This window comes from Opisthocomus hoazin, chromosome 28, assembly GCF_030867145.1.
Source record: "Opisthocomus hoazin isolate bOpiHoa1 chromosome 28, bOpiHoa1.hap1, whole genome shotgun sequence".
In the NCBI taxonomy this organism is placed as follows: Eukaryota; Metazoa; Chordata; class Aves; order Opisthocomiformes; family Opisthocomidae; genus Opisthocomus; species Opisthocomus hoazin.
Genome location: NC_134441.1, coordinates 2,361,189 through 2,384,819, shown reverse-complemented (window position 1 = coordinate 2,384,819; position 23,631 = coordinate 2,361,189). Strand labels below are relative to the sequence as shown.

Here is a 23,631-nt window from a genome sequence, read left to right as displayed (position 1 = left end):
TGGCGCCCGCAGCCTGCGAGCCTCGGGAGCCGCTCCCAGCCGCCGGCCAGCTCCAGCCTCCAGCCCAGCAGTGGCCCGGGAGGGGGGTCCCGGGACCCCTCCCGCCCTCAGGGCTTCTTCCAGCCCCGGTGTGTTTGGGTTGCTGGGGAGAGGAGCCCCAATCCACTTTGGGGAGGTCTCCTTGCCCCCCAGAGCGGACAGCAGTTCCGCAGTGGTTCCCCGCTTGCCCGCTAGCCCGACTGCACGCCTCCGAGGCTGCAAGGCCCTTCTCAAAACCGAGACGGGCCCAAGCTGGCGGTCCTGCTCTCAAAAAAAAGATGGAAAAATGGAAGACAAGACCTTCCCCCTTGCCCCCAAAACCCAGGCACGCCCCTGGCAGGCCGTGCAGCCCGGGCTCCAGCCTGCGGTGCCCACCGTCAGCTCTACAGCAAGGCCTCCTCGCCTTCAGGAAGCCTCAGAGCTTCCGCTCACGGCCAGGACGGGACCATCGACCAAGAACCGAGCGCGTCAGGACACCTTCCCCGCTGCACCCCACCGCGCCGTCAAGCCCAGGCTCCCCTGCACAAGGTGCCCAAGGCACCGCCCGCACCCGACGCCGCCTTTACGCAGCCGGAGCCCCCCCGGTCCCACCGCGCCGCAGCGAGAGACCCTCCGTCCCTCTGCCCGCCAGGCTGGCTCTTTTCCAAGCTCCCACTCTTCAGGGGAGCTTTCAGCCTCCGCTTTCGGTTACCGAGTTATTTACGGAGCCGTTCGCCAGAGCCAACTCACTGACCTTAGGCGAGTTGAAATGGCCCCGCCAGCTCGCAGGAGAGCTTCGGAGCGCCGTCACCAGAGGGCTGGATCTCACCGCTGCCGGGATATTTAGGTCAAGGACAGCAGGACACGCGACTGTTCGGAAGAGTCCCCTGGGATCTTTATTGTTCGCACAGAGCTTACACAACGTTGGGTTTCAGAGGTCTCCTCCAAGGGACCTACGCGCAGCCACACCGGGCTGGATTCAACTACAGCTCCCCTGGAAAAAGAGGAGAAGGCCAAAGAAATCCAACGGGATTCAACTGGGGGGGCAGAGGACAAGGGGGCCTCCCAGACTCCCACCCCACGGACAAGGCCTGGCCCAAGCTCCCCCGACAGCCGACGGCACAGCGGGGCCACGCCAGACCCCTGCGCTCACGGTAGTTTTCCACATTACGCCGCTTCCTTGGGCGAATTATTAAAATGAGCAAACAGATATTGCTTTTTTAAATAAGAATCAGGCACACGCTGTCCCTCGGCCTCCAGCCCTGGGATTTTCTGCTTGTTAAGAGAAAAAAATTTATAGGTTTTAATTTAGTTATTTTTGGTCCCGGGACCTAGTTCTGGAGCTCGGTACCTTGGTAGGGCAACCAAAGCCCTAAGCGATTCCGTGCGCGGCAGGGGAGCTGGCGCTGCGCTGCTGATCTCAGCAACGCAGCCGCGGAGTCCGACGCCCCGCGAACGCTGCAAGGTTGGGCCCCGACCGATTCCTCGTCAGCCGCAAAAGGCTCGTTACAGTCGAGGGCTGCACCAGGCTGGGGGATCTCAAGCTCAGCTCCAGCGACTCAGCCCTTTGAAAAGACGCTTCCCAAGCAGTTGAGTTTCCACTGCTATGGGAGAAGGTTTCTGTCTCAAAATCATTCTCCCAGCAGGAAGCCGCGGCCTCTCTCCGCCACAAGAAGACTCTGCTTGGCAGGGAGGACTGAAAAAGAAGCTTCCCCGCTTCCCCCAGTATAAACTGGACATCTCCCTCCCAGAAACCAAAGACGACAGCGCCGCAAGCCCAGCGCCGCAGCTCCCGAGAGCGAGACAGCCGCTGTGGTACGCGACGAGCCGAGGAGGAGGAGGGAGGTCCGGCCAACGCGGGGCTTTTGAGCGACGAGGCTCTGGCGCAGCTCACGTTCCCAGCCAGCACGGGCTGCGGCTCCCACCCGGGACGCTGGTTGTCAGCGTTGGGGAGAGCTGGGAGGGGAGGAGAAGGGTTTGAGTGATGCCCCTTGACTTGGGGGGGTTCTGCATGGCTGGAAGAAGGTTTCTTGGCCTCCCTGGGACAGCCCAGGAGCAAAGAAACGGGGTAGGAGGTGGAGAACCCTGGTGGGCTCACGCACACGCAGAGCCCGGGGACGGCCCTCGCCACAAGGAACAGCGGAGGATCGTGTAGGACCGAGAGCAGCACGAGGTCGCTCACGTGAGAAACAACCGAGCAAACGAGGCCCCTTCAGCTGAAGGGGGACCCGAAGGCGATGGGAAAACCCCACAGGGGGTGGGGAAGGGAAGCGGGGAAGCGCTCGCTGCCTCCCCACCCGCACGGAGGGGTGCAAACGCCGCACGCGGCAGTGCTGCGCGGGACCCTGCTGCGGAGACCCCAGGCGCGCGAGAGCTGAAATTCAGAGACAAAAAAGAAAACAAACCCAAAAATCCCCCGAGAGGCACGGACAACCCAGCGCTCGCTCTGGCGGCAGGGGGAAAACACGGAGGAAGCATCACCGCACGCTCGTTCTGCTCTCCTCCTCTGCCCCACGCGTCCGCCGCCGTCGGAGACGGGATACAGGGCCAGACGGAGCGCGGCGGCACCAGGCCAGGCCGTTCTCCGGAGGTCTGGCGGGCTCCCGCTCGGGATGGGCCTCGGCCGCGCCGGGGGAACTCCCCGCGCGCAGCCCCGGGCGCCTTGCGGCACCTCCGCGCAGCTCGTGCGCGCGAAAGGAATCGGAACCAGGACAGACTCTCCCTTAAGTATGGATCAGGATCAGGATCAGCTCCGTCTTTCTGGGTCAGGCTGGAAGAACAGCACGGACTCTGCGGCGAGCTCACCAGGAGAGCCCACAGGGACATCAGGGAGGAAACCAGTTTAACTGGGTCCCAGCCAGGGCCTGCTGAGCGGGAGCATCAGCGGGCTCCGCTCCCTTCCCCTGCCCGCTCTCCTGGAAAAGCCTTGACAGAAGAAAGCTTGGGATAACGCCACCTCCAAGCCAAACAACCCCGGCTTCAAAGGCAGCAGCGTGCAGCGATGCCTCCTCTCCGCAGCCCCGCTCCTCTGCTGCGGGTGCCCAGCAGTGCAATTCCCCTCCCCGGCATCCCGAGGAGGAGGCAGCCACGCCAGAAAGCCCATCCCGCAGGCACCTCGCAACGGGAAAAAAAAAAAATATATCCATCTGGGCTTCCGGCAAAGCCAAGCCGTTGCTAAGTCGAATGAGATTCACACAGAAGCCTCATGGAAATTTCCCAGAGCGCTGCTGTGTCATCCCGGGGCCGCTCCCCAGCGCGCCCCGCAAAGGGTTAACCCCCGGCCGCAGGGGCTGCGGGAATGGAAGTGGCCGCTCCAGGGAGCGCAGAGCTGGAGAGGAGTCGGCTCACCGGACTAACACGTTTCCGTTCGGTTTTGCTCTGCCTCTCGCCAGCGACAGCGAGCCGGAAAGCACACAGGTGATTTTTGTGGGTCGCTGCCGAGCCCGGGGACGGCAGAGCAGCAGGCGGCCCCGTGGCAGGGCTCGCCGGGCTGGGGCGCTCAGCGTGGCCGGGGGTCCGTGGGCCAGGGGCGCAGGCAATGCTGCTGCCTCTTGGACCCCTTCCCCGGCACAACCACGCAGCAGGCACAGGGCATGGGGAGTCTCCTCCCCAGGTCCCACACAGCAGAAGATTGGTAGGGTCTCCTTTGGGGCCTGACCAAGGTGGAGCCAGGCACAGCCCCCTCGTCCCTCTCCACGCCGAAGGAGGTGAACGTTGGAGCTGCGGAGGTCCCCGGGTTTCATCCCGCTCCGGCTCGGCAGCGCAGGCGCCGTGTTAGGTCCCCCGGGGCAGCCACAAACCTTCCCCAGGGACGAGGCACCGCCCGGCACTCACCAGTGCTCCGTGTCCCGCTGGTCCCGTTTCAAGCCCTGGGTGCTCCACGCACAGCGGCCTGGCCCGGGCGCGCGGGTGCCACGGCTCCACGGCAGCTGCCCAGAGAGGAGGCAGGAGCCAGGCTGGAGCCGCCTGGGAGGAACCACCATCCTTCGAGGGAGCCCTTCAAGGGTCCACCCCTCGAGCTCCTTCTCTGGGAGACACCCCCGGCCTGCCAAACTCGTTATCCCAAGCTCCACGACGGCCTCTGACAGAGCACCCCACAGAGCCCAGCGCTGAGCACGCCTGCGAGAGACGCCAGGGCCGGATGGAGAAACACGCGAAGGTGAGGCACCCACCACCACCCACGGCCTCCCAGAGCTCCCTCTCCCACCCTCCCGCCACCACGTCCCGCCCGCACACGGAGTAACCCCCGGGAGGGGGCTCACAGGACGGGGGGAGCTTTCCCCTCCATTCACACTCGGAGAAAGAACGGAGCAGAGGGGAGCCAGGAAGCAGCAGCCGGGCGCCCAGGCCGGGCTGCGCAGTGCCACACGTGGGCTGCCGGGCTCTATTTTAAATGCTGTGTGGCAAATATATGCAGGATGAGATCCAAGCTGGGGGAAGGGGAGGGTGCTGGGCGGCGGCGGTGTTCAAAATTAGGAGCTGAGCTCAGGCGACGATGGCTTCTGGGAGCAGATGGGGGAAGAAGCCGGAGCCAGGGCCTGCGTGAGCCGTGCAGCAGCGACGCCGGCCCTGGGGATGAGCAGCCCCGTGGTGGGGGGCACAAGGTGGGGGGGGACACACCCCTCGCCCTCCCGGCAATGCGGGGAGAGCACGAGAGCTGCGACGGCCGGGGACGGACGGCGGGGACGCCCGGTGCAGCCGCAAGCCGGGCTGAGGAGCCGGCTTCTTCAGCGGCACGAAGGGGATCGCTGGGCCCCCTCGGGAGGGCTCCTGGTCCCCCCAAAATCACCCCCGTGCTCGGGGCGCTGGCGGGGCAGCCTTCCCCACGAAGAGGCAGGGCGTTCCACAGGCGGGGAAGGCGAGGGACTCGGGGAGAGCCGACCGAGCCCCCGGCAGAGCGAGGAACCGAGCCCCGCTTCCCTCCTCGCCCGGCGGGCAATCCGCACCCGCCAAACCCACCTCATCCTGCTCGACCCCGAAAACGCCGCTGCCGCCTCGCGAGGTGCTCACGAGCAGCGCCCCGGCACCCGGGCGCGAGGCCCTGATGGGAGCTGGCAGATCTGGGATGGTACCTGCCCTACATTTTCGGAGCGGGCAGGTTGACAGAATGAGCGAGTTTTTATATAGCTTTCGGCGGCAGCGGGGAGGGCGGGGGGGGGGGGGAGGGATGGGAGATGGAAAAATATTTTCGTTGAAGCTCTTTTCTGCATTCCTGCTGCCGGCGCCGCGCATTATTCATGCGCCCCTCGTAAGCAGGCTGGTGGCTCTGGGTTTGGCTCAGAAGGGGCTGCGCAGAATTAAGCAGCCGCTTAAATTATTAATAGTCTGGCGGGGGGTGCCCGGAACGCCCGCTGCCGGGCCCCGCTGCCTTTCGGGGGGGGCTCCAGTGCCCCCCAGAGGCACAGAAACCAACTACAGCCCACCCTGCCCCACACCGAGCCCCGCGGACACCCCGCTCTCCCGGCCCGCCAAGCCACGGGTCCTCCTGCGCCCGCTCCCACCCACCACGCACCCAGAGCGGGCGGGCGCCGAGGGGGCTGCGGGGGTTTCACCCCGCCAGCGCGTCTGGGGCAGCGGGAGCGGGAAGCGAAGCCCGTCGGGCAGGGCAGAATCACAGAATCCCAGCGTGGTGGGGGTTGGCAGGGCCCTCTGGAGGTCCCCCAGTCCAACCCCCTGCCCAAGCAGGGTCACCCAGAGCAGGCTGCACAGCACCGCGGCCAGGCGGGGCTGGAATATCTCCAGAGAAGGAGACTCCACAGCCCCCCTGGGCAGCCTGGGCCAGGGCTCCGTCACCCTCAGAGGGAAGAAGTTCTTCCTCGGGTTCAGCTGGAGCTTCCTCGGCTTCAGTTTGTGCCCGTTGCCCCTTGTCCTGTCGCTGGGCACCACTGGAAAGAGTCTGGCCCCGTCCTCCTGACCCCCACCCTGCAGATATTTAGAGGCATTTCTAAGGTCCCCTCGCAGCCTTCTCTTCTCCAGGCTGAACAAGCCCAGCTCCCTCAGCCTCTCCTCGTAGCAGAGATGCTCCAGTCCCCTCCTCATCCTCGCAGCCCTGCCCTGGACTCTCTCCAGTAGCTCCTCATCTTTCTGGAACTGGGGAGCCCAGCACTGGACCCAGCACTGCAGATGGGGCCTCCCCAGGGCAGAGCAGAGGGGGAGGAGACCCTCCCTCGCCCTGCTGCCCACACTCCTCTTGATGCACCCCAGGATCCCATTGGCCTTCTTGGCACCCAGGGCACGCTGCTGGCTCATGGTCACCCTGTCGTCCCCCAGCACTCCCAGTCCCTCTCCGCAGAGCTGCTCCCCAGCAGGCTCCCCAGCCTGTACTGGTGCATGGCCATCCGCAGGGGAACCCGTGCTCAGCCGACGGCGCCTTCCTTTCACAGCTAGAGTGGCGCGGGAGCTGCCAGGCGGGGTTTTGCATCCAACACCACGTCCTCTGTCCGGGGCCACTCTCCGGCAGTGCCAGGACAGACGCTCCGAGGGTGGAGGACGCAAGGGCTGGGCTTCGCACCCAGCCGACGACGCGAGACCGGCTCTCCGCAGCAGAAGCTGTCCCCATCGGACGCATCCTGCCCCAGCACCGGCGCTCAGCTTCCTTCCTAATCCCTCCAGCTCCCTTCCCGCAGCCCGGACATCTGTTTTGAGGCAGCTCAACACCACTGCCAACGGCTGCTGCTACAGGACCCAAGGTGAAATTTCGTGTGGCGGAACCCAACAACGGGGACTGCGAGGGGGCACGAGCAGCCCCAGCTGCCTCCTGCTCGCGGCCCTTCGCTCCTCCCTTCCGTTCCGGACCACGCCAGGCTGGAAACACAGAGACCTGCCCGGCCGCAGAGACCCGCCAGCTCCAACGGGGCTCATTCCGGCTCGCTAATCTTGCGCTGGGAGAGGCGTCAGACTCCCGCCCCGGGGACAGCTCCGGCACCGGCAGCAGAACGCGGCTTTTCAGGTGATTTCATTTTTGGCTTCTGGCTTATTTTTATCCCGCGGGATGTGTGTTAGACCGGTCGAGTTAAGCACGAGTCCTCCTCCTCCTCCTCCTCCTCCTCCTCCTCCTCCTCCCTGGATCAGGTTACTTGGCAGACACTTCGCCGGGGCGCAGCCAGCAGCCTTCCCCTCCCATCCAGGGTTCCACAGCCCCCAAAGTTTTGCTCCTCAGCCCATCGCTTCCACACGCCGAGGGCCGACAGCTCCCAAAGCCTGGGCGCCGAATCCCCTCTGCCCCTCAGGGCACCGCCCGTCCCAGTCCTCCCAGCACTCCGGGCTCTCCCAGTAAAGCCCGCTTCCCTCCGGCGGCTCGCTCTCCCCGCTGACGTGCCTAAACCTGGCCCGGTGGACAGGGGTCACCGGCCCAAGCTGCTCTCCTCGCCACGCACCAGTGGGACGGCGGGGACGGCCCACAGCAAAGCCCCGCGCGCGACCAGAAAAGCGGCGGCGCAGCCATCGCGTGGGGCTCCGACACGAGGGACACCGCCATCTCCTCGCTCCTTCCCCGAGCCGCCACGGCCCGCTCGAGCCGTCGCTCCCCGAGGGGAGGCGAAGCGCAGACTCGGGCAGCGAGGAGAGGCGGGAGCTTGAAACTCCGCGGGGCGGGAGGCCCTGAGAGAGGGCGAGACAGCTTTGCCTCGGCTCGGGGTCAAGGTGACGCCCCGGGAAGGCCGAGCGAACCCTGCCCGGGTAAGCGGTTCATAAAGGCCGTGCTGGTCCGCTGGAGCTCACCTCCCGCTGCTCAGCGGGCAGAGCCGAGCCAGAAGCGTCCCAGACACCCTGAAATCACTTCAAACGAGGAGATTTTGTAAAAACCAAGGCTGCTCAGCCCCGCTTGAGTCTGGTGAAAGAACAGAGCTGAAGGGAAAACTCTGGGCTGTGCCTGATTGATCTTCAAAGCCGGCCCTGCTCGGAGCAAAGGGTCAGGCCAGAGGCCTCGGGAGGTCTCCGCTCCCATTTTTTGCCACACATCTGCCACGCCGCGGCCGGCCTCGCTGCCTGCCACGCAGCCAGGCCCGCCCGTGCCGACAGCAGGTACTGCAGTGCCTGTGCAAGCTCCCGCCTGGCTGCCAGGACGTCTCACAGCACACCGGGGAGCCCGAGACGGAAAACTGCGAGAAAAGGGTCGCAGGATGGTGCTGGGGTTCCCCAGAGCTGCGACAGACAGCGGGGACCCTCAGCCCAGCCGCGCACGGCCCGGCTCTGCGGGGCTGCGTACAGGGCCGTGCCGCCTTCCGAGGCGAGGGGAGACACCAGCCCACCCGCAGCAGGACAAACCCCTGCCCTCCCGCAGGGAATTACAGCCCCGAAAAGGGCCGTACGCCGGGACAGCAAACCCCACCGCGGCGTTTTTGCCTCCCCCCCGCGAGGAGCACAAAGAAAGTAAGAGAGCCTTACGTGGGCAGTTCTGCTGGGGCAGCAGCCCCCGGGGGCTCCGCAGACGCAGGGCTGGGGGCTGCGGCCGAATCCTGCGTCCCCACGGCTCCCCCGGCATCCGGCGCTGGGCCGTGCTCCACTGTTGTCTCTACCTCAACCTCGTGAGCTGCGGGGCAGATCTGCACCCTCTCGGCGGCTGCAGCGGCCTCCTCCTCCTCCTCCTTCTTCCTTAGCTTCGCCTCCAGCTCTCGGCGCCTCTTCTCGTCATCCTGCCGCGCCATCCGCTCGAAGACTTTGAATGCCTGAAAGACAAAAAGCAAACCGAGCGGGTCATCCAGCCACAGAGCTCTGCCCGAGAAGCTGGGGGAGACGGAGAGGAGAAGCATTGCACGCTTGGGGCACTTCTTACTGTCCCTCCCTCCCTCTCTGGACACCACAGGCCCACCACTCCCGACACCGAGCTCCTTCAGCCGCCAACAAAACCAGCCACCAACTACCTCAACGCTCACACGGCCACGTCAGCCACACCTCAGAGACAGCCCGAGGTCCTGGGAGCCGCTTTGGAATTGCTGAAAACCCTCTGCTGCTGGGAAAAGGGCTGGTTACTCCAGGGAAAGGCAACGAGCTCCAGCTCCTGGCTGGGAAGGGGCTTGGAGGGAGCCATCGCCCCTCCAGCCTCCCTCGCCCTGCGTTCCAGCGCTCAGCGCGGGGCCGTTTGCAAGCCCGCAGCTCAGACCAAACCTCTGAGGCGCAGACGGCATGGGCTAGCCCAGGAGAAGCTGGAGGACGGCTCACCCGGCGCCGACTGAGCCCGAACGGACTCCGAGCTCTCTTAGCCGGCACAGGAGAAGGAGCAGAGTGACCTCATGAAGGGTTTTCAGCCAGAATTGATGGGTTCAAGCCAAAAAAATGCAGGTGCTCACAGAAAAGCCACCCCTCCCCATCCCCAGAGGCGTGGCAGGCGAGCGGGTCGCTGCCCAAGCCAGCGGCAGCAGAAGATGCGATCCCACGCCGCGGTTTGCTTCTAGCCGTGCCCGTTCAGCGCAGGCCAGAGGTTAAAAGCTGAACCCACAACGGCGGGACGCAGCCGGGGGAGGCACGGCCGTACGGGACCTGCGCCCGGCTCCTCAAAGGAGCTGAAGCTTCTCCCACCCAAGTGCCAGGCCGTTTGTCACTGTAAACACGGCCCGGGAAGCGAGCGAGCCTCAAACGCAGCCCTGCCTCGCTTCCCGGGAATATTCCAGAGCCCGCTGCCGTGCTTCCAGCGGGAGACCAGCCCTAGGCCGCACACCGGCCCGCGGTGCCGCTCGCTCGAGGCGTCAGGACACGTAAGGCAAAGGGACGCGGCGCTGGGAGGGCTCCCGCCCGCGCAGCCGCAGCCGGCTGGGAGCAGCTTCACCACGCTGCGCGCTCACGCCCCTCGCCCCGGGTTTCCTCCCCACGTGAGGACGAGGATTCGGGAGAGGCGAGCGCTGGGCATCGTCCCCGCTCCAGCTGCCTCTTGCTCTGCAATCGCTTTCCTCTGTGCGAAGGCGCGGTGCCCAACCCCGGCTCTTTTTCCCCAGCCAAAGCCCGAGCTCAAGCCAGCCCCGCGCGGATCGTGCAGAGCGACGCCTCAAAGCCGTGTCCTTCCCCGGGCTGCGCCGAGCCGGGACCAGGGGTGAGACCCTTCGGACCTGCACCCTCCCTTCGCTCCAGGTCCCTGCGGCTGCAGCCAAGAGGCCACCCTGGCCAGCCCCTCTCTGGGGAAGGAACGCTGCGGTCGCAGCGCTGCCCCTCGCTCCTTGTGCCCAGCCCGAAATGGGCCTGGAGGGGGACACGAGACAGCTCTCCGGCCGTTGCTGCCCCGGTGCCGAGCGGTCCGGGCTCCGCGCTCTCTGTTCTGCAGCCCGAGGCCTCCCCGGGCTCACTGCTCACCCACCGAGCTCCCACCACGGGGCCTAATGCGGGGACACGGGGGGTGACGAGGACCCCCGCGTGCCGCCGACCACTGCAGGAAGAGGGGCAGGGAGCTCCCGCCAGCCTCCCCGCATCACCCCGGCCTGCGAAGGGGAACTCGCTCGCTCCGAGAAGATGAACACGCCACATCCAGCCTCACCCTTCGTTTTCCAAGCTCGTTACCTCCCTGCTAATAAAGACTAATGATGGCCCAGAACAGCCCTGAGTCAGAGGCCTCCAGTGCTGGCCCAGCACCGAGCCCAGCCTGCCCGGGTGGTGAAACCAGCATGGTCAGGGCTTTCGCCGCCCCTCGCCCAGCGCCGAGACGAGCCCGGTGCTGGCTGCTCTCCCGGTGGCAGCCCCCGCTGAGCCCGGCCTGGCCCCGCTCTGCCGACAGCCTCCTCCAGCCGGGGCTGGGCTCCGAGAGGGGTCTCGCAGCCCTCGCCCACCCCCGGGGCTCCCCATCCTCTCCCAAGGGTGACGCTTCCCACCCGCAGGGTCACCTCTCCTGCATCCTCCTCCGGGCCAGGGCCGTTCCCCGGGGGGCTGCCGGGCCGTTCCCGCTCTCCCCCGCCCAGCCCGCACCTCCCGGAGCAGACGCGGCCGCCCCGCCGGCGGACACCCGCCCAGCCCCGGGGGACACGGCCCGCCCGGCTCGGAGCGGGCAAACGCGGCTGGCGAGGCCCAACCACTGGGCCAACACCGGTCTCCGGAACCTCCCGGCCCACAGCCAGCACCGGGCCCCGCCGAGGCCCGCCGGGGCGGGGGGGGGGGAGAGCCGCAGGCCCGGCCGCCCCGCCGGTACCTGGAGGGCCATGGCCTGCGCCGCGCCGGGCGGGAAGCCGAGGCGATCCCCGGGCCGCAGGAGCAGGCGGTAGAAATCGGTTTTGCGGTAGAGGAAGCCGAAGAGGACGCGCAGGAACTCCTCCACGTTGCCGACGTGCTGCAGGATGCCCAGCAGCGCCTGGTCGTACATATCGGTCAGCGCGGCCGCGGCCTCCATGGCGGCTCCGGGCCCGCTGTCACGGCAACAGCGCCCGGCCGCGCTTCCGGTCCGTCCCGCGCCGTGTCCCCCCCCCCACCCTGCGCTCCCGCCGCCCGTTCCGCCCGGAACCTGCGCCGCGCATCGACGTTCCGGCCCCCCCGACGGGCCCCTGCGCCCCGCTATGGTACCCGGGAGACCCCTCCCGGCCCCCAGAAGTGGCGGTGGCACCCCCTGTCCCCCAGTGTTGCTACCCGGACCCCTCCTCTCCCCGCTGTGGTACCCAGGGGACCCCCCCCAGCGCCTCCAAGAGAGGCAGTGGGACCTCCAGAGCCTGGCGCCCCCCCCTCACTTCACTTTACCCAGGAGACCCCCCGCCCCAGTGGCCCCAGTGACACCCCCCCGCTGGGCTGCAGTCCCCTGGGGACCCCCAGCAGGGCGAGGGAGGTTCTCCTCCCCCTCTGCTCTGCCCTGGGGAGGCCCCATCTGCAGTGCTGGGTCCAGTGCTGGGCTCCCCAGGTCAAGAAAGATGAGGAGCTACTGGAGAGAGTCCAGCGCAGGGCTGCGAGGATGAGGAGGGGACTGGAGCATCTCTGCTACGAGGAGAGGCTGAAGGAGCTGGGCTTGTTCAGCCTGGAGAAGAGAAGGCTGCGAGGGGACCTTCGAAATGCCTCTAAATATCTGCAGGGTGGGGGTCAGGAGGACGGGGCCAGACTCTTTCCAGTGGTGCCCAGCGACAGGACAAGGGGCAACGGGCACAAACTGAAGCAGAGGAAGCTCCAGCTGAACCCGAGGAAGAACTTCTTCCCTCTGAGGGTGACGGAGCCCTGGCCCAGGCTGCCCAGGGAGGCTGTGGACTCTCCTTCTCTGGAGATATTCAAGACCCACCTGGCCGCGGTGCTGTGCAGCCTGCTCTGGGTGACCCTGCTTGGGCAGGGGGTTGAGCTGGGTGACCCCCAGAGGGCCCTGCCAACCCCGACCATGCTGGGATTCTGGGATGGCGATGGGGCAGAGAAGCGCCTGGGGACAATTTGGAGCGGCCCACGGCTGTGCCGGAGCCAGGCACCACAGCAGCGTTGGTAACGCCAGGACCGAGGGCCCCCGCCCGGCCGCTGCTGAAGGCTCCCAAGCCCACAGGGTGGGTGTGGGGAGGCCCGTGGGTGCCCTCTGGGCCCCAACGGACAGGGTGAGCCACCTCAAGAGCTGCAGGCGGCGTGAGATGGACCCCTCCTGCCCCAGGCATCTCCACGGGGACTCACTGGGGGAGGCTTCAGCCTCCCGAGGCCCCACACGCGTCCCTGGGCACATCCACAGAGATGAGTCCCTTACGCTGCCAGTGACGGGGAGAGAGGACTCGAGGCGCAGGGCTGCTGAACAGCGCAGGTCCCTTCTCCAGAGAACTTCAGCCCACAGCAACCCCACGGTCTCCCCACCGCTTCCTTCCCAGCTTACAACAAACTCAACCCAGGCTCTGCGTGAACTCTTTGCACCTTTCTTTGGAGGTTGCTGCAGAAATAAAGTTGTTTCTCGGGTCCCTGGATAAGCTTTCCGCCACACCAGACGAGCAGGCAGGAGGCCGCAGCAGAAGGGAAGCGGCTCTCCGTCCCCACGTATCCCAGCCACGGGGTGCAAGGGGGTGGCCGAAGGGAATCCCAAGGTGCAGCCCACTGAGAGCTTCCCCGACACCGGGACCCAAGGGCAGGGGAGGCAGGGCCAGAGCCCAGACGCAGCGGTGGGGCAGGAGGTCCTGACGTCATCTCCGAGGCCTTCGGGGAGGTGAGGCCTCAGCGCGGGCGGGGAGAGGCGACACGGGCGCAGCGTTGAGTCCTCACCACGGGCAGCGGGAGACAAGCGCAGGCCCAGGCTGCTGCGGGCAGCAGGAGCCGGAGGTGACACAGCCTGCGGGGGCTGAAATCCGCTGCTTTCCAGAGTCCTTGCCAGAGACATCCCCCCCTCCTCTCCGCGTCACCGACGGGACAAGGAGTCCTCGTGTCCAGCTCGGATACGGACGTCCTGCAGTTCACTTTTCAGCTGGCGGCACCCAGAAGAAACCGTGGCTCCTGTCTCTTGTCCTCAGCAGCTACAGCGCAAACATCCGTGTCTGTGGGGCCTCCCTCTCCTTCGTGCCGGGGAAGGCTTTTTGAAGATTTGCTCTCGCTTCTCCTTGCCCTACTCTGCTGTAATTGGCGATAAATTAAAGTGATTTCCCCACGTGGCGGCCGGTTTGCCCGTGACAGTCATCGCGGGGCGATCTCCCTGCCCCCGCGAGCCTGTCCTCGCGTTTCCTCGCCCCACGAGCCTGTCCTCGCCTCGTCTCGCCCCTGCCCAGCTGCGGAGGGGACTGAGAGAGCGGCTGGGTGGGCGCTGGCAGCCAGCCAAGGCCTCCCCCCTCCCCCGAGCAACGGCCCCGCGCGTCCCCTCCTGCCCTGCCCGCTTCCCTGGAGCACAGCGGGGTCTCCAGCCTCCCCCCGGGCCTCCCCCAGGGCCTCCCCCGGGCCTCCCCCGCGGCACGGCCCACTTCTCCTCCGCGCCGCCAGCCCCTGACCCACTGCCGAGGGGCGCGGCGGGGCCAGCGGGCCCTTCTCCTGCAGCGGGCGCGGCCCGGCGCTCACCCCGCGCCGGGGCCGCCCTTCCCGGGTGTCTGCCCCGGCAGCCGGCGCCCAGGGAGCTGCTTGTGGTCCTCGAAGGGACCGCGACAGGCCGGGCCTGCCTCCGCCGGGCCGCGTTTCCATGGAGACGGGCTAGGCCGCGGCCGCGCCCCGCGGCATGCTGGGAGATGTAGTCTCTCGGCACAGGCCGCGCTGCAGTCTCCCCAGCGGGGGACTACAGCTCCCGGCGTGCCGCAGGGCTCCACGCATGCGCGCTCGGCTGCAGTTACCCCGGGCGGAGCGGCGGCTCCTGCTGCCCGGCAGCGCCCCCTGCCGGACCCCCGCCGCCATCGCCCCCGACCCCCGGCCCGGGGTCCCGCGGGGCGAGGGGAGACGCCGGGACCCCGCACCCCCGCCTCGACCCTCTGCGGCCGAGCTGGAGGCAGGGCCGGGGGGCTGCCGCGGCCGGGGGAAGCGAGTGGCCGCCGAGAGGGGAGAGGGAGGCCCAGGAAGGGGCACAAACGGTGCCCACCCTTCCCCAGGCCGCTGGGCGCGGGGTCCCAGGCCAGAGGGGTGCTCGGTGGGGGCCGGGGTGGCTCCTCTCCGGGGGCCTCCTCCGCAGCCAAGATGGCGGCGTGGAAGCCCCAGTGCTGTGCCCATGGTGTCCGGCAGCACGAAGCCGGCTCCCGAGTCCCCTGGGAGCACCTCGACGCCTGGCCAGGAGCCCCCGCTCCGGGGGGGTGCTGCGCCTGCCCGGTACCGGGAGGACCGGGAAAACCCCAACCACGCCGTGCGTGCTCACACACCCCGCCACGAGTTCTCCGGACTTCGGACAAGCGAGGGCGAGCCGGGTCGGGCTCCGAGCCGGCACCACCCAGCCCGGGAGCCGAGGGACGCAGCCGTGATCAAACGCACGGCAGAGGGGGGGTCCAACCCCCCGGCTCAAGCAGGGCGGCCTGGAGCCGCCTGCCCAGGGCTTTCGGGTCCCGCCAGGGATGGAGACTCCACAAGCTCTCCGCGTAACCTCGTCCAGCGAGAGCACTGGAAACGCCTGGGGTGGACACCCATGGCTTTCCTCTCAACCAGCTCCGGGGTGACTCGAAGATCCGGTAGGAAAATCCTAACCCTCGATCGTGGGCGTTTTTGCTTGGTTTCCCGTTCGCTGGATGAGAAGAGAGCATCAGGTGAGAGCAGAAGCGGGCCGTGGCGCAGGCTGACGTCGTGTCAAGCGTGGAAAAGCAGCTCTCTCGGAAGAGCCCCCCAGACCTGCTCGTTCAGTGGCTTCCGTGGGTTCTCCCTTTCGGCCCTGCGAATGACTCTGTCCGTTTTCACCCGGTGCTTGTCTTTCCTCCTCGCCTGCCCGTGTAACCGCGAGGGAGGAGCTGGCGAGAAGAGCCACAGGGCAGGAGGGTGCTGGCCGGTGGGGACGGCGGGGGCCGATCACCCCGTGCAGCCCAGCCGTGGCCTCCAGTGCTGGCCTGGGAGTTGGACTCGGGCTCCCCACGTCCGGAGCCAGGCGCAGCCGCACGGTAGCAGGGAGCTCCCGTTGGGCTTCTGAGTTCCCGTCCTTCTGTTAGCACGACCGGTGACTTTTGTTTGTGAACAGACCGCGGGTTTGGAAGCCTGAGGGGGGCTGTGGGTTTGTTTTCTTCTAAATCTGAAGCTTTAGGATCGTCTCGCAAGTGCACCGGCGTGAAAAGCGTGAGAAGAGGAAACGAAAATGTCCACTGGCTTCGGGAGGCGAGGGATGGAGCGTCGGACGTTGGCTTGGTTGGGAAGAGGCCGCGGGGCTGGAGGCTGTGAAGCTGGCTGTGCCATGACGAGAGGGCTCTGCGGTGGCACTGCCCGCGGTGACACCTCTGCTCTGCCCTGCTTGGCCCCTTCAGCCGTGCCGCGAGGGAGCCCCAAGCGATGCCGTGCGGGGCTGTTGGGGTGACTCTCCTGCTTCCTGGGCAGGGAAGCTCTCCCTGCTGTTGTAGCGTCCTGTCGCCGTCACCAAGAGAAGTTCCAGCAAGGCTGGAGACACCCCAAGCCCGCCAGGAAAGGTGGGGGAGGGCCGTGGAGTCTGGCAGCCGCACGCAGACGCCTTCCGCTTGGGGCCTGGGTTCTTCCTCCAGGAACCGGACCCGGCGGGAGGTGGCAGGACGTCTCGCCCTCCTCTCTACGGACACACGGGCGTCTTTAGGGTTGCTGCTTAGGCTTGCAGGGAAGACTGAGCTCCAAGAGCACTGGGAAGCACGCGAGGCTTTGCTGGCAGCGTGGCAGAGGCGTGAGCAGCGGTTGAATGGCGCGGACCTGCAGCAAGTGACGTTTGGGGGCACCTAGGGAAACCCCACAGTAGGGAAACCCCACAGTAGGGAAACCCCACGGTGCGGAAATCCCAAGGTCAGCAGCGCTGGGGCCAAGCAGAGATGTGCTGGTGTGGGAGCTCCTGCTCGTGCTGCCCTCAGCCCCCTCGGAAAGCAGCTCTGCGGAGAGGGACTGGGAGTGCTGGGGGACGACAGGGTGACCATGAGCCAGCAGCGTGCCCTGGGTGCCCAGAAGGCCGATGGGATCCTGGGGTGCATCCAGAGGAGTGTGGGCAGCAGGGCGAGGGAGGTTCTCCTCCCCCTCTGCTCTGCCCTGGGGAGGCCCCATCTGCAGTGCTGGGTCCAGTGCTGGGCTCCCCAGTTCCAGAAAGATGAGGAGCTACTGGAGAGAGTCCAGCGCAGGGCTACGAGGATGAGGAGGGGACTGGAGCATCTCTGCTACGAGGAGAGGCTGAGGGAGCTGGGCTTGTTCAGCCTGGAGAAGGCTGAGAGGGGACCTTAGAAATGCCTCTAAATATCTGCAGGGTGGGGGTCAGGAGGACGGGGCCAGACTCTTTCCAGTGGTGCCCAGCGACAGGACAAGGGGCAATGGGCACAAACTGGAGCAGAGGAAGCTCCAGCTGAACCCGAGGAAGAACTTCTTCCCTCTGAGGGTGACGGAGCCCTGGCCCAGGCTGCCCAGGGAGGCTGTGGAGTCTTCTTCTCTGGAGATATTCCAGCCCCGCCTGGACGCGGTGCTGTGCCCCCTGCTCTGGGTGACCCTGCTTGGGCAGGGGGTTGGGCTGGGGGACCCCCAGAGGGCCCTGCCAGCCCCCGCCATGCTGGGATTCTGGGATTCTTTGAAATCCCGGATAAAGCCCCCCAGTTCCCGCTCCCGGCTGGTGTCACCGGCCCGTGGGCCGTCCATCTGCCGGGGTTCGGGCCGGAGGCCGCCGCGGGCCTGGGGGTCGGTGGACGGCAGCACAGGGACACAGCAGCCCCGCTCAGCCGCCCCAGGGGGGACTTCAGCCGGCGCAGGGAGGGGAAGGGAGGAGACCTGGGAGGGGAAGGGGTCCGACGCGGGGGCAAGCAGGGAGCGTCCCGGTTCAGGCAGGGCTGGGTGGAGGAGATGGCAGCAGGCGTGGGAGGCTGGAGGAGCCCGGGAAGGGAGGCGAGGTGCTGCGGGCGCGCGGGGAGGGGAAGGTTAGGGGCACGAGGGCTTACGGGGGCCAGGAGCCCGCAGAGGGGCAGGGCGGGGATGGGGGGGCTCAGGGAGGGGAAGGGGCGTGAGTGAAGAGCGGGGTGTGGACGCGGGGTGCCCACCCAGCCGCTTGATCACCCCCCCCTCAGCAAGGCAGGGTGAGAAGATAGGAGGAAAAGCTCGTGGGACAAGGTGAGGAGAGGGAGACCCCTTACCAGTCACCATCGTGGGCAAAACGGGCTCAGCATAGGGCAATTAATTTAATTTATTGCCAATTAAGCAGAGCAGGGTAATGAAAAATAAAAACAAATCTAAAACCACCATCCCCCGAGCCGTCTCTTCTTCCCGGGCTCAACTTCACTCACGATTCCTGCTCCACCGTGGACCTCGGCGGGCTGCAGCGGGACAGCCTTCCTCACCGTGCTCTTCCTCACGGGCTGCAGGGAGTCGCAGCTCCGGCGCCTGGAGCACCTCCTGCCCCCCCGCACCCACCTTGGTGTCCGTGGAGCCGTTCCTCTCACGTTTTCTCACTCCTCTCCCCCAGCTGCTGTTGTGCAGCGGATTTTATCCCCTCCTAAGTACCCTGTCACAGCCCCCGTCGCTGGTGGGCTCTCAGCTTTGGCCCGTGGTGGGTCCATCTTGGAGCTCTGTTGGACATGGCGGATGCTCCTGGCGTCTTCTCCAACACCTTCTCCCCCCTGCTACGGAAACCTTGCTGCGTAAACCCGGTACGGGTGGGCACGGGGGGTCCGAAGTGCCCAGGGTTGGAGGGATGCGAGGTGGTCTGGGGGGCAGGGGAGGAGCGGAGGGGTCCGGGAGCGCCGGGGCAGCGTCCCCTTGGGTGGGTCCGAGCGGTGGTGGGGTCTGCCAGGGGGTTACGTGGGTCAGGAGGATGCTGGGTGAGGAGGGGGGGCTGGGAGGATCGGTCAGGAGTGGACCAGGGTGGGCAGGCAGGGGTGCTGGGGGTGCTGCCGACACTCTGGGGTGGGCTTGGGCAACGGTTGAGCATTGGGGCACCTTGAGGGACCTCCAGATCGAAGCTGGGAGCACCGAGGCGAAGCAGCTCAGCCCAGCAGCGCCGAGAGCCCCGTTCCCCTGCTGCCGTGTCACCCTCCGGGCGCCGTGGGCACCGCTGCTCCGGGCCCCATGGCCCACGCTCCTCACGGAGGGGACCTGCAAGAGCTGCTCCAGGTCCAAGGTTCCCTCACCCAGCGGTGGCTGGACCTGCGGGGATTGTCCTGCCCTGCCACGCTTCGGTGCTGCTGCTGCTGAGCTGTGCCTTGGCTCCGTGGTAGCCCCTCGTCCCACGTCATTCCCGTCCCCGTGGCAAGCCGCTCCGCCGGCGTCGCGAAGCGGTGGTGGCCGCTGGGCTGTTGTCCATCTTGACACAGAGCTCCTGCCCTTCGGGTGGGAATCGCAGATCTCCCGTTGCACCGCCCAGCCCCAGGACACGACAGTCCCCCAGCCCCTGGCCCGTAGCCGTCTGCAGATGGGGGTGTTCATCCATTAGGTTGACCATGAGCCAGCAGCGTGCCCTGGGTGCCAAGAAGGCCAATGGGATCCTGGGGTGCATCAAGAGGAGTGTGGGCAGCAGGGCGAGGGAGGTTCTCCTCCCCCTCTGCTCTGCCCTGGGGAGGCCCCATCTGCAGTGCTGGGTCCAGTGCTGGGCTCCCCAGTTCCAGAAAGATGAGGAGCTACTGGAGAGAGTCCAGTGCAGGGCTGCGAGGATGAGGAGGGGACTGGAGCATCTCTGCTACGAGGAGAGGCTGAGGGAGCTGGGCTTGTTCAGCCTGGAGAAGAGAAGGCTGAGAGGGGGCCTTAGAAATGCCTCTAAATATCTGCAGGGTGGGGGTCAGGAGGACGGGGCCAGACTCTTTCCAGTGGTGCCCAGCGCCAGGACAAGGGGCAACGGGCACAAACTGGAGCAGAGGAAGCTCCAGCTGAACCCGAGGAAGAACTTCTTCCCTCTGAGGGTGACGGAGCCCTGGCCCAGGCTGCCCAGGGAGGCTGTGGAGTCTCCTTCTCTGGAGATATTCCAGCCCCGCCTGGCCGCGGTGCTGTGCAGCCTGCTGTAGGTGACCCTGCTTGGGCAGGGGGTTGGACTAGATGACCCACAGTGGTCCCTTCCAACCCCTGCTATTCTGTGATTCTGTGAAACGAGCCTTCTCGTTCCCCAGCAACAGCAGCATTTCTGCAGGTGACCCCATGGAAAGCCTTGGGGTCACTGGGGTTTGGAGATGCCGTCCTGGAAGCGATGCCCCGCGCTGATCTCCTGCTGCTGTTCCCAAAGCCTTGCTCCCCAGACCGTGGGCGATCCCACCGCAGATCCCACACGTGCTTCTGGTTGCTGCGGCTCCCCAGCGCCCGCGCACCTCCACGGCTGCCCTGGGAGCTGGGGAGATCCCTTTCCTGCTTCTGGACCCTGCACCTCGTGGTGTCCAGGAGGGTCCTCCACCAAGCCACCCTCCTCTCGTCTGTGAAAGCCAACAGCCCGGTCTGGCAGAAGGCTGGAGACAAGGGACGCTTGTGTCCTCCCTCCGTGGAGCTGGGGATGGCCGGTACTGCCCAGAACGGGCTTCTCGTTGGAGGACAACCATGAACCAAGCTGGGAGCCACAACTCCGTGATGAGTTGCCCCACGGTTTCGGTCCACCAGAGCACACGGCACCTCTGCTTGAAAGCACGGGAGGAAGAGCAGCAGCCGTTTGGGGCAGAAGGTGCTGAGCAAGAGACCTGAGATGGAGACCGAGAGAGCCCTTAGGGCAGGGGGGACCGAGGAGGTGTGTGAGGAGAGGAGGGGGGAGGAAGCAGAGGAGACCCGTAGGAGGGGGCACAGCTGGAAGACGGTGTTCCATGCTGGAGGTGGCACAGCTCTGGGGGGCTGCAGCCCACGGAGCACCCGTGCTGGAGCAGGGACGCTGCCGAGAGAATGAAACCCGCTGAAGAACCCTCGCCGGAGCAACGGAGCAGCAGGAAGAAGCTTTCGGATCTCACCACGGATGGAGACTCCAGAACATCTCCAGGCAACCGGTCCCGGTGTTTGACCCCCTAATAGAGAGTTTTCTTCTCGTTGGGTGGGATTTCCTGGGGTTTTAATTCGTGCCCATTGCCTTTTGTCCTGTCTGTGGGAACAAGGGAGAAGGGTCTGGCTCGCTCTTCTTCATTCCCCCCCTCAGATCTTCGCAGGGCTCCGCGTGTCGCCTGGCCGAGCGTCCCGGGGCTCCCCTCAGCCCGGCTGTCCAGCCTGGCAGGTCCGTCTGGGTGGCACCAGGACCCTCCGGCGTGGCGGCCGCTCCTCCTCGCTCCGGATCATCCGCGAAGCTGCTGAGGGTGCATCAGCGTCCCGGCCATCAAACCGGCCTGGCCCCAGCACCCCCCCCTGGGGCAGACCACCAGCGCCCGGCCTCGGTGGGACGTTGTGCCGCTGCTCGCCACGCTCCAGCCGGCTTGCGGTCCTCCTGGCCGGCCATCTAACCATGCTTCCCTGGTCTATCTGCGAGGACGCGACGGCTCACGGGGTCAAAACCCTTCCCGAGGCGGGGGTGAGCAGCACCCGCTGCGCTCCCACCGAGCCGAGCATCTCGCCCTAGGAGGCCGTCGGGCCGGTGGAGCGCGATTTCCCCGTTGGCAGGCGCTGCTGACCGCTCCCCACCCGCTGCTTCTCCATCCCGCGCGTGGAAATGGTGTCCAGGTCGGCATTCCCGTCCGGCTCGGAGGCCGGAGGGAGGTTTGCTCTCCCCCCGTCCCCGGGGAGCGTTCCCGATCGCCGGGGTGGGCCCGAGCGGGTCGAGGTCCAGCTCCCTCGCCGCTGCCGGCTCCTCCGGTTGGGCCCCCGCGCCTCGCGCGTTCGCCTGGAGGCATCTCCGAGAGGCACCCGCGCCCGCGTGTTGCCCAGCACATCCGCGGCCCCGCACCCCACATCCACGGCCCCGCACCCCATGTCCTCGGAGCTGCGCCCCACATCCTCGGAGCTGCACCCCACGGTTCCCAGAGCTGCACCCCACGGTTCCCAGAGCTTCACCCCGTGTCCTCGGAGCTGCACCCCATGTGCTCGGAGCTGCACCCCGTGACCTCGGCCCTGCACCCCGTGAGCTCTGAGCTGCACCCTGTGCACTCAGTGCTGCACCCCATGTCCTCGAAGCTGCACCCCATGGTTCTCAGTGCTGCACCCTGTGCACTCAGTGCTGCACCCCATGGTTCTCAGTGCTGCACACTGTGCACCCAGTGCTGCACCCCACACGCTCAGAGCTGCACCCCACGTCCTTGGTGCTGCACCCCATGTCCTCGGAGCTGCACCCCATGGTTCTCAGCTGCACCCCATGTGCTCAGAGCTGCACCCCACATGCTTGGAGCTGCACCCCAGGTCCTTGGTGCTGCACCCCACGTGCCCAGTGCTGCACCCCATGTGCTCGGAGCTGCACCCCATGGTTCTCAGCTGCACCCCACATGCTCGGAGCTGCACCCCACGTGCTCGGAGCTGCACCCCGTGTCCTCGCTGCGGCACCCCGTGAGCTCAGAGCTGCACCCCGTGCTGCACTCCCGGCCGCCCTCACCCCAGCCGGGCGCAGGCTCTTGCTCCCGGGGGTCAGCCCCGCCGCGGGAGCACCCAGAAGCCTGGGTCCCTTCCCAGCTTTGGGGGTGCAGGGTGACGGGACCCGGGGGCCTGCTCCCACCTTCATCGCGGGGCTCCTGCCTCAGTTTCCCCCGCAGACTCACTGGTCTGGGGCAGACGGGGCCCCGTGGGGTGACAGCGATGTGGGACAAGGACGGGGCGCAGGGTCACCCCTTGCTACAGCCTTGGGGGGCTCAGAGGGGCCAGGGGACCCCAGCCTCCAGGCACGTGGCCCCCCTCAACCCCCGGCCACGCCATGGCTCTGCCACCCAGCACCGCATGTGGCCAGGGACGCAGGGCCCGCGGGGACATGGGACGGACTCTGGCCCGGTGACGCACGGGCAGCGGGGCCAGGGCACCCCGGGCGCTTCCTCCCGGTCGGGTGCCATCCGCCGGCTCGCGTCACCGGCGGCCCCGTGGCGCGATGGCCCGTGACGGGCCACCCCCGGCCAGACACCCCGGCTTCCCACCACGCTGACCCCGCTACCCCGCGCCGGCTCTGCCCGCTGAGCCGCGGTTCCGGCCGGGCAACGGTCACGCTGGGGCAGGAACCGGCACCGCGACCCCGGGGCACATGCATGTGCGTGTGGGTGAGGCGTGGTGCGCTGGGCTGGGGGGACCCCCGAGCCGCCTGGGACCCCCTGGGATCCCCCAGGCCGTGGGTGCCGGTGCCGCGGTGGGAACCGGTTTTGGTCGTAGCGCCGGGGCGAGGTGGGTGCCCCCGCGCCAGGGCTGCTGCCGGGTGCTGCTGGGCCCCGCCGGTGCCCGCACGAGGCCCGTGTGCGTCGCTGGTTCAGAGCCCGGTGGTCTGCGGCGCAGAGGCCCCTGGTGCGGTACCGGTGCGGGCTGGGCCGGAGCCGGTGCCGGGGCCATGCCGGACGTGGGCCAGACCCACACGGACCCAAGGCAGAGTGCGCCGGAGCCGAGCCGATCCCAGCCCCGTGCCAGAGCCGAGCCCGCAGCCGTGCCGGAGCTGAGCCAGCCCACACCCACGCCGGGCTGCACCAGGCTCTGCTGGAGCCGAGCCCACGCCCGCACCGGGATGTGCCACACCAGTGCCAGGCTGTGCTGGGGCCCAGCGAGCTGAGCCCGGCTGAGCCAGGCCAGGCCCAGCCGAACTGGGCTGAGCCGAGCTGGGCCAAGCTGAGCCAAACCAGGCCCAGCCCAGCCAAACTGAGCCGAACCGGGCCGAGCCGGGCCCAGCCGAACCGAACTGGGCCGAACGGAGTAGAGCCCAGCCCAGCCAAACCGGGCCGAACTGGACAGAGCCGAGCCGAGCAGAACCGGGCCCAGCCGAGCTGGGCCGCGCCGGGCCGAGCCGCACCGGGCCGAGCTGAGCCGCACCGGGCCGGGCCGCGCCGGGCCGAGCCACACCGAGCCAGGCCGGGCCGGGCCGCAGCCGCTCCGCTCCGCCCGGGGCGCCGCCGGCCGCGCACGTGCTGCCGGGGCGCGCTGCCCAATGGCGCGGGGGCGCGGCGGGGCGGGCCCCGCGCTCTCGTTCCCGGCTTTGCCCAATGGCGGCTCGGCCTCGCCCCACCCCTCCGGCCAGCGGGCCAATGGGAGGCGGCGGGCGGTGCCGCGCGTCAGGTCGGGGCGGGGCGGGGGGGCGGCGGTCACGTGGGGCGGCGGGCGGCGGTTATA

The 23,631-nt window shown here is 67.5% G+C and overlaps 1 protein-coding gene and 1 long non-coding RNA gene across 2 annotated transcripts in view; both read right to left on the bottom strand.

The window, feature by feature from the left end:
* Window positions 1-11,383, bottom strand: part of NUDCD3 (NudC domain containing 3) — a 31,841-nt gene extending 20,458 nt beyond the window's left edge. The window contains exons 1-2 of the mRNA XM_075444615.1: window positions 11,126-11,383; window positions 8,404-8,684 (exon numbers count right to left, since the gene is read on the bottom strand). Of these exons, the coding sequence (XP_075300730.1) occupies window positions 8,404-8,684; window positions 11,126-11,323 (479 nt within the window). The 5' untranslated portion in view covers window positions 11,324-11,383. The remainder of the gene's footprint in view (window positions 1-8,403; window positions 8,685-11,125) is intronic.
* A 1,395-nt stretch (window positions 11,384-12,778) lies between these two features.
* Window positions 12,779-14,036, bottom strand: LOC142364698 (uncharacterized). Its single transcript, XR_012766328.1, has 2 exons — window positions 13,915-14,036; window positions 12,779-13,479 (listed from the first exon to the last, which is right to left on the bottom strand). It is a non-coding gene; the product is annotated as an uncharacterized LOC142364698 (long non-coding RNA).
* Between the last annotated feature and the right edge of the window lie 9,595 nt (window positions 14,037-23,631).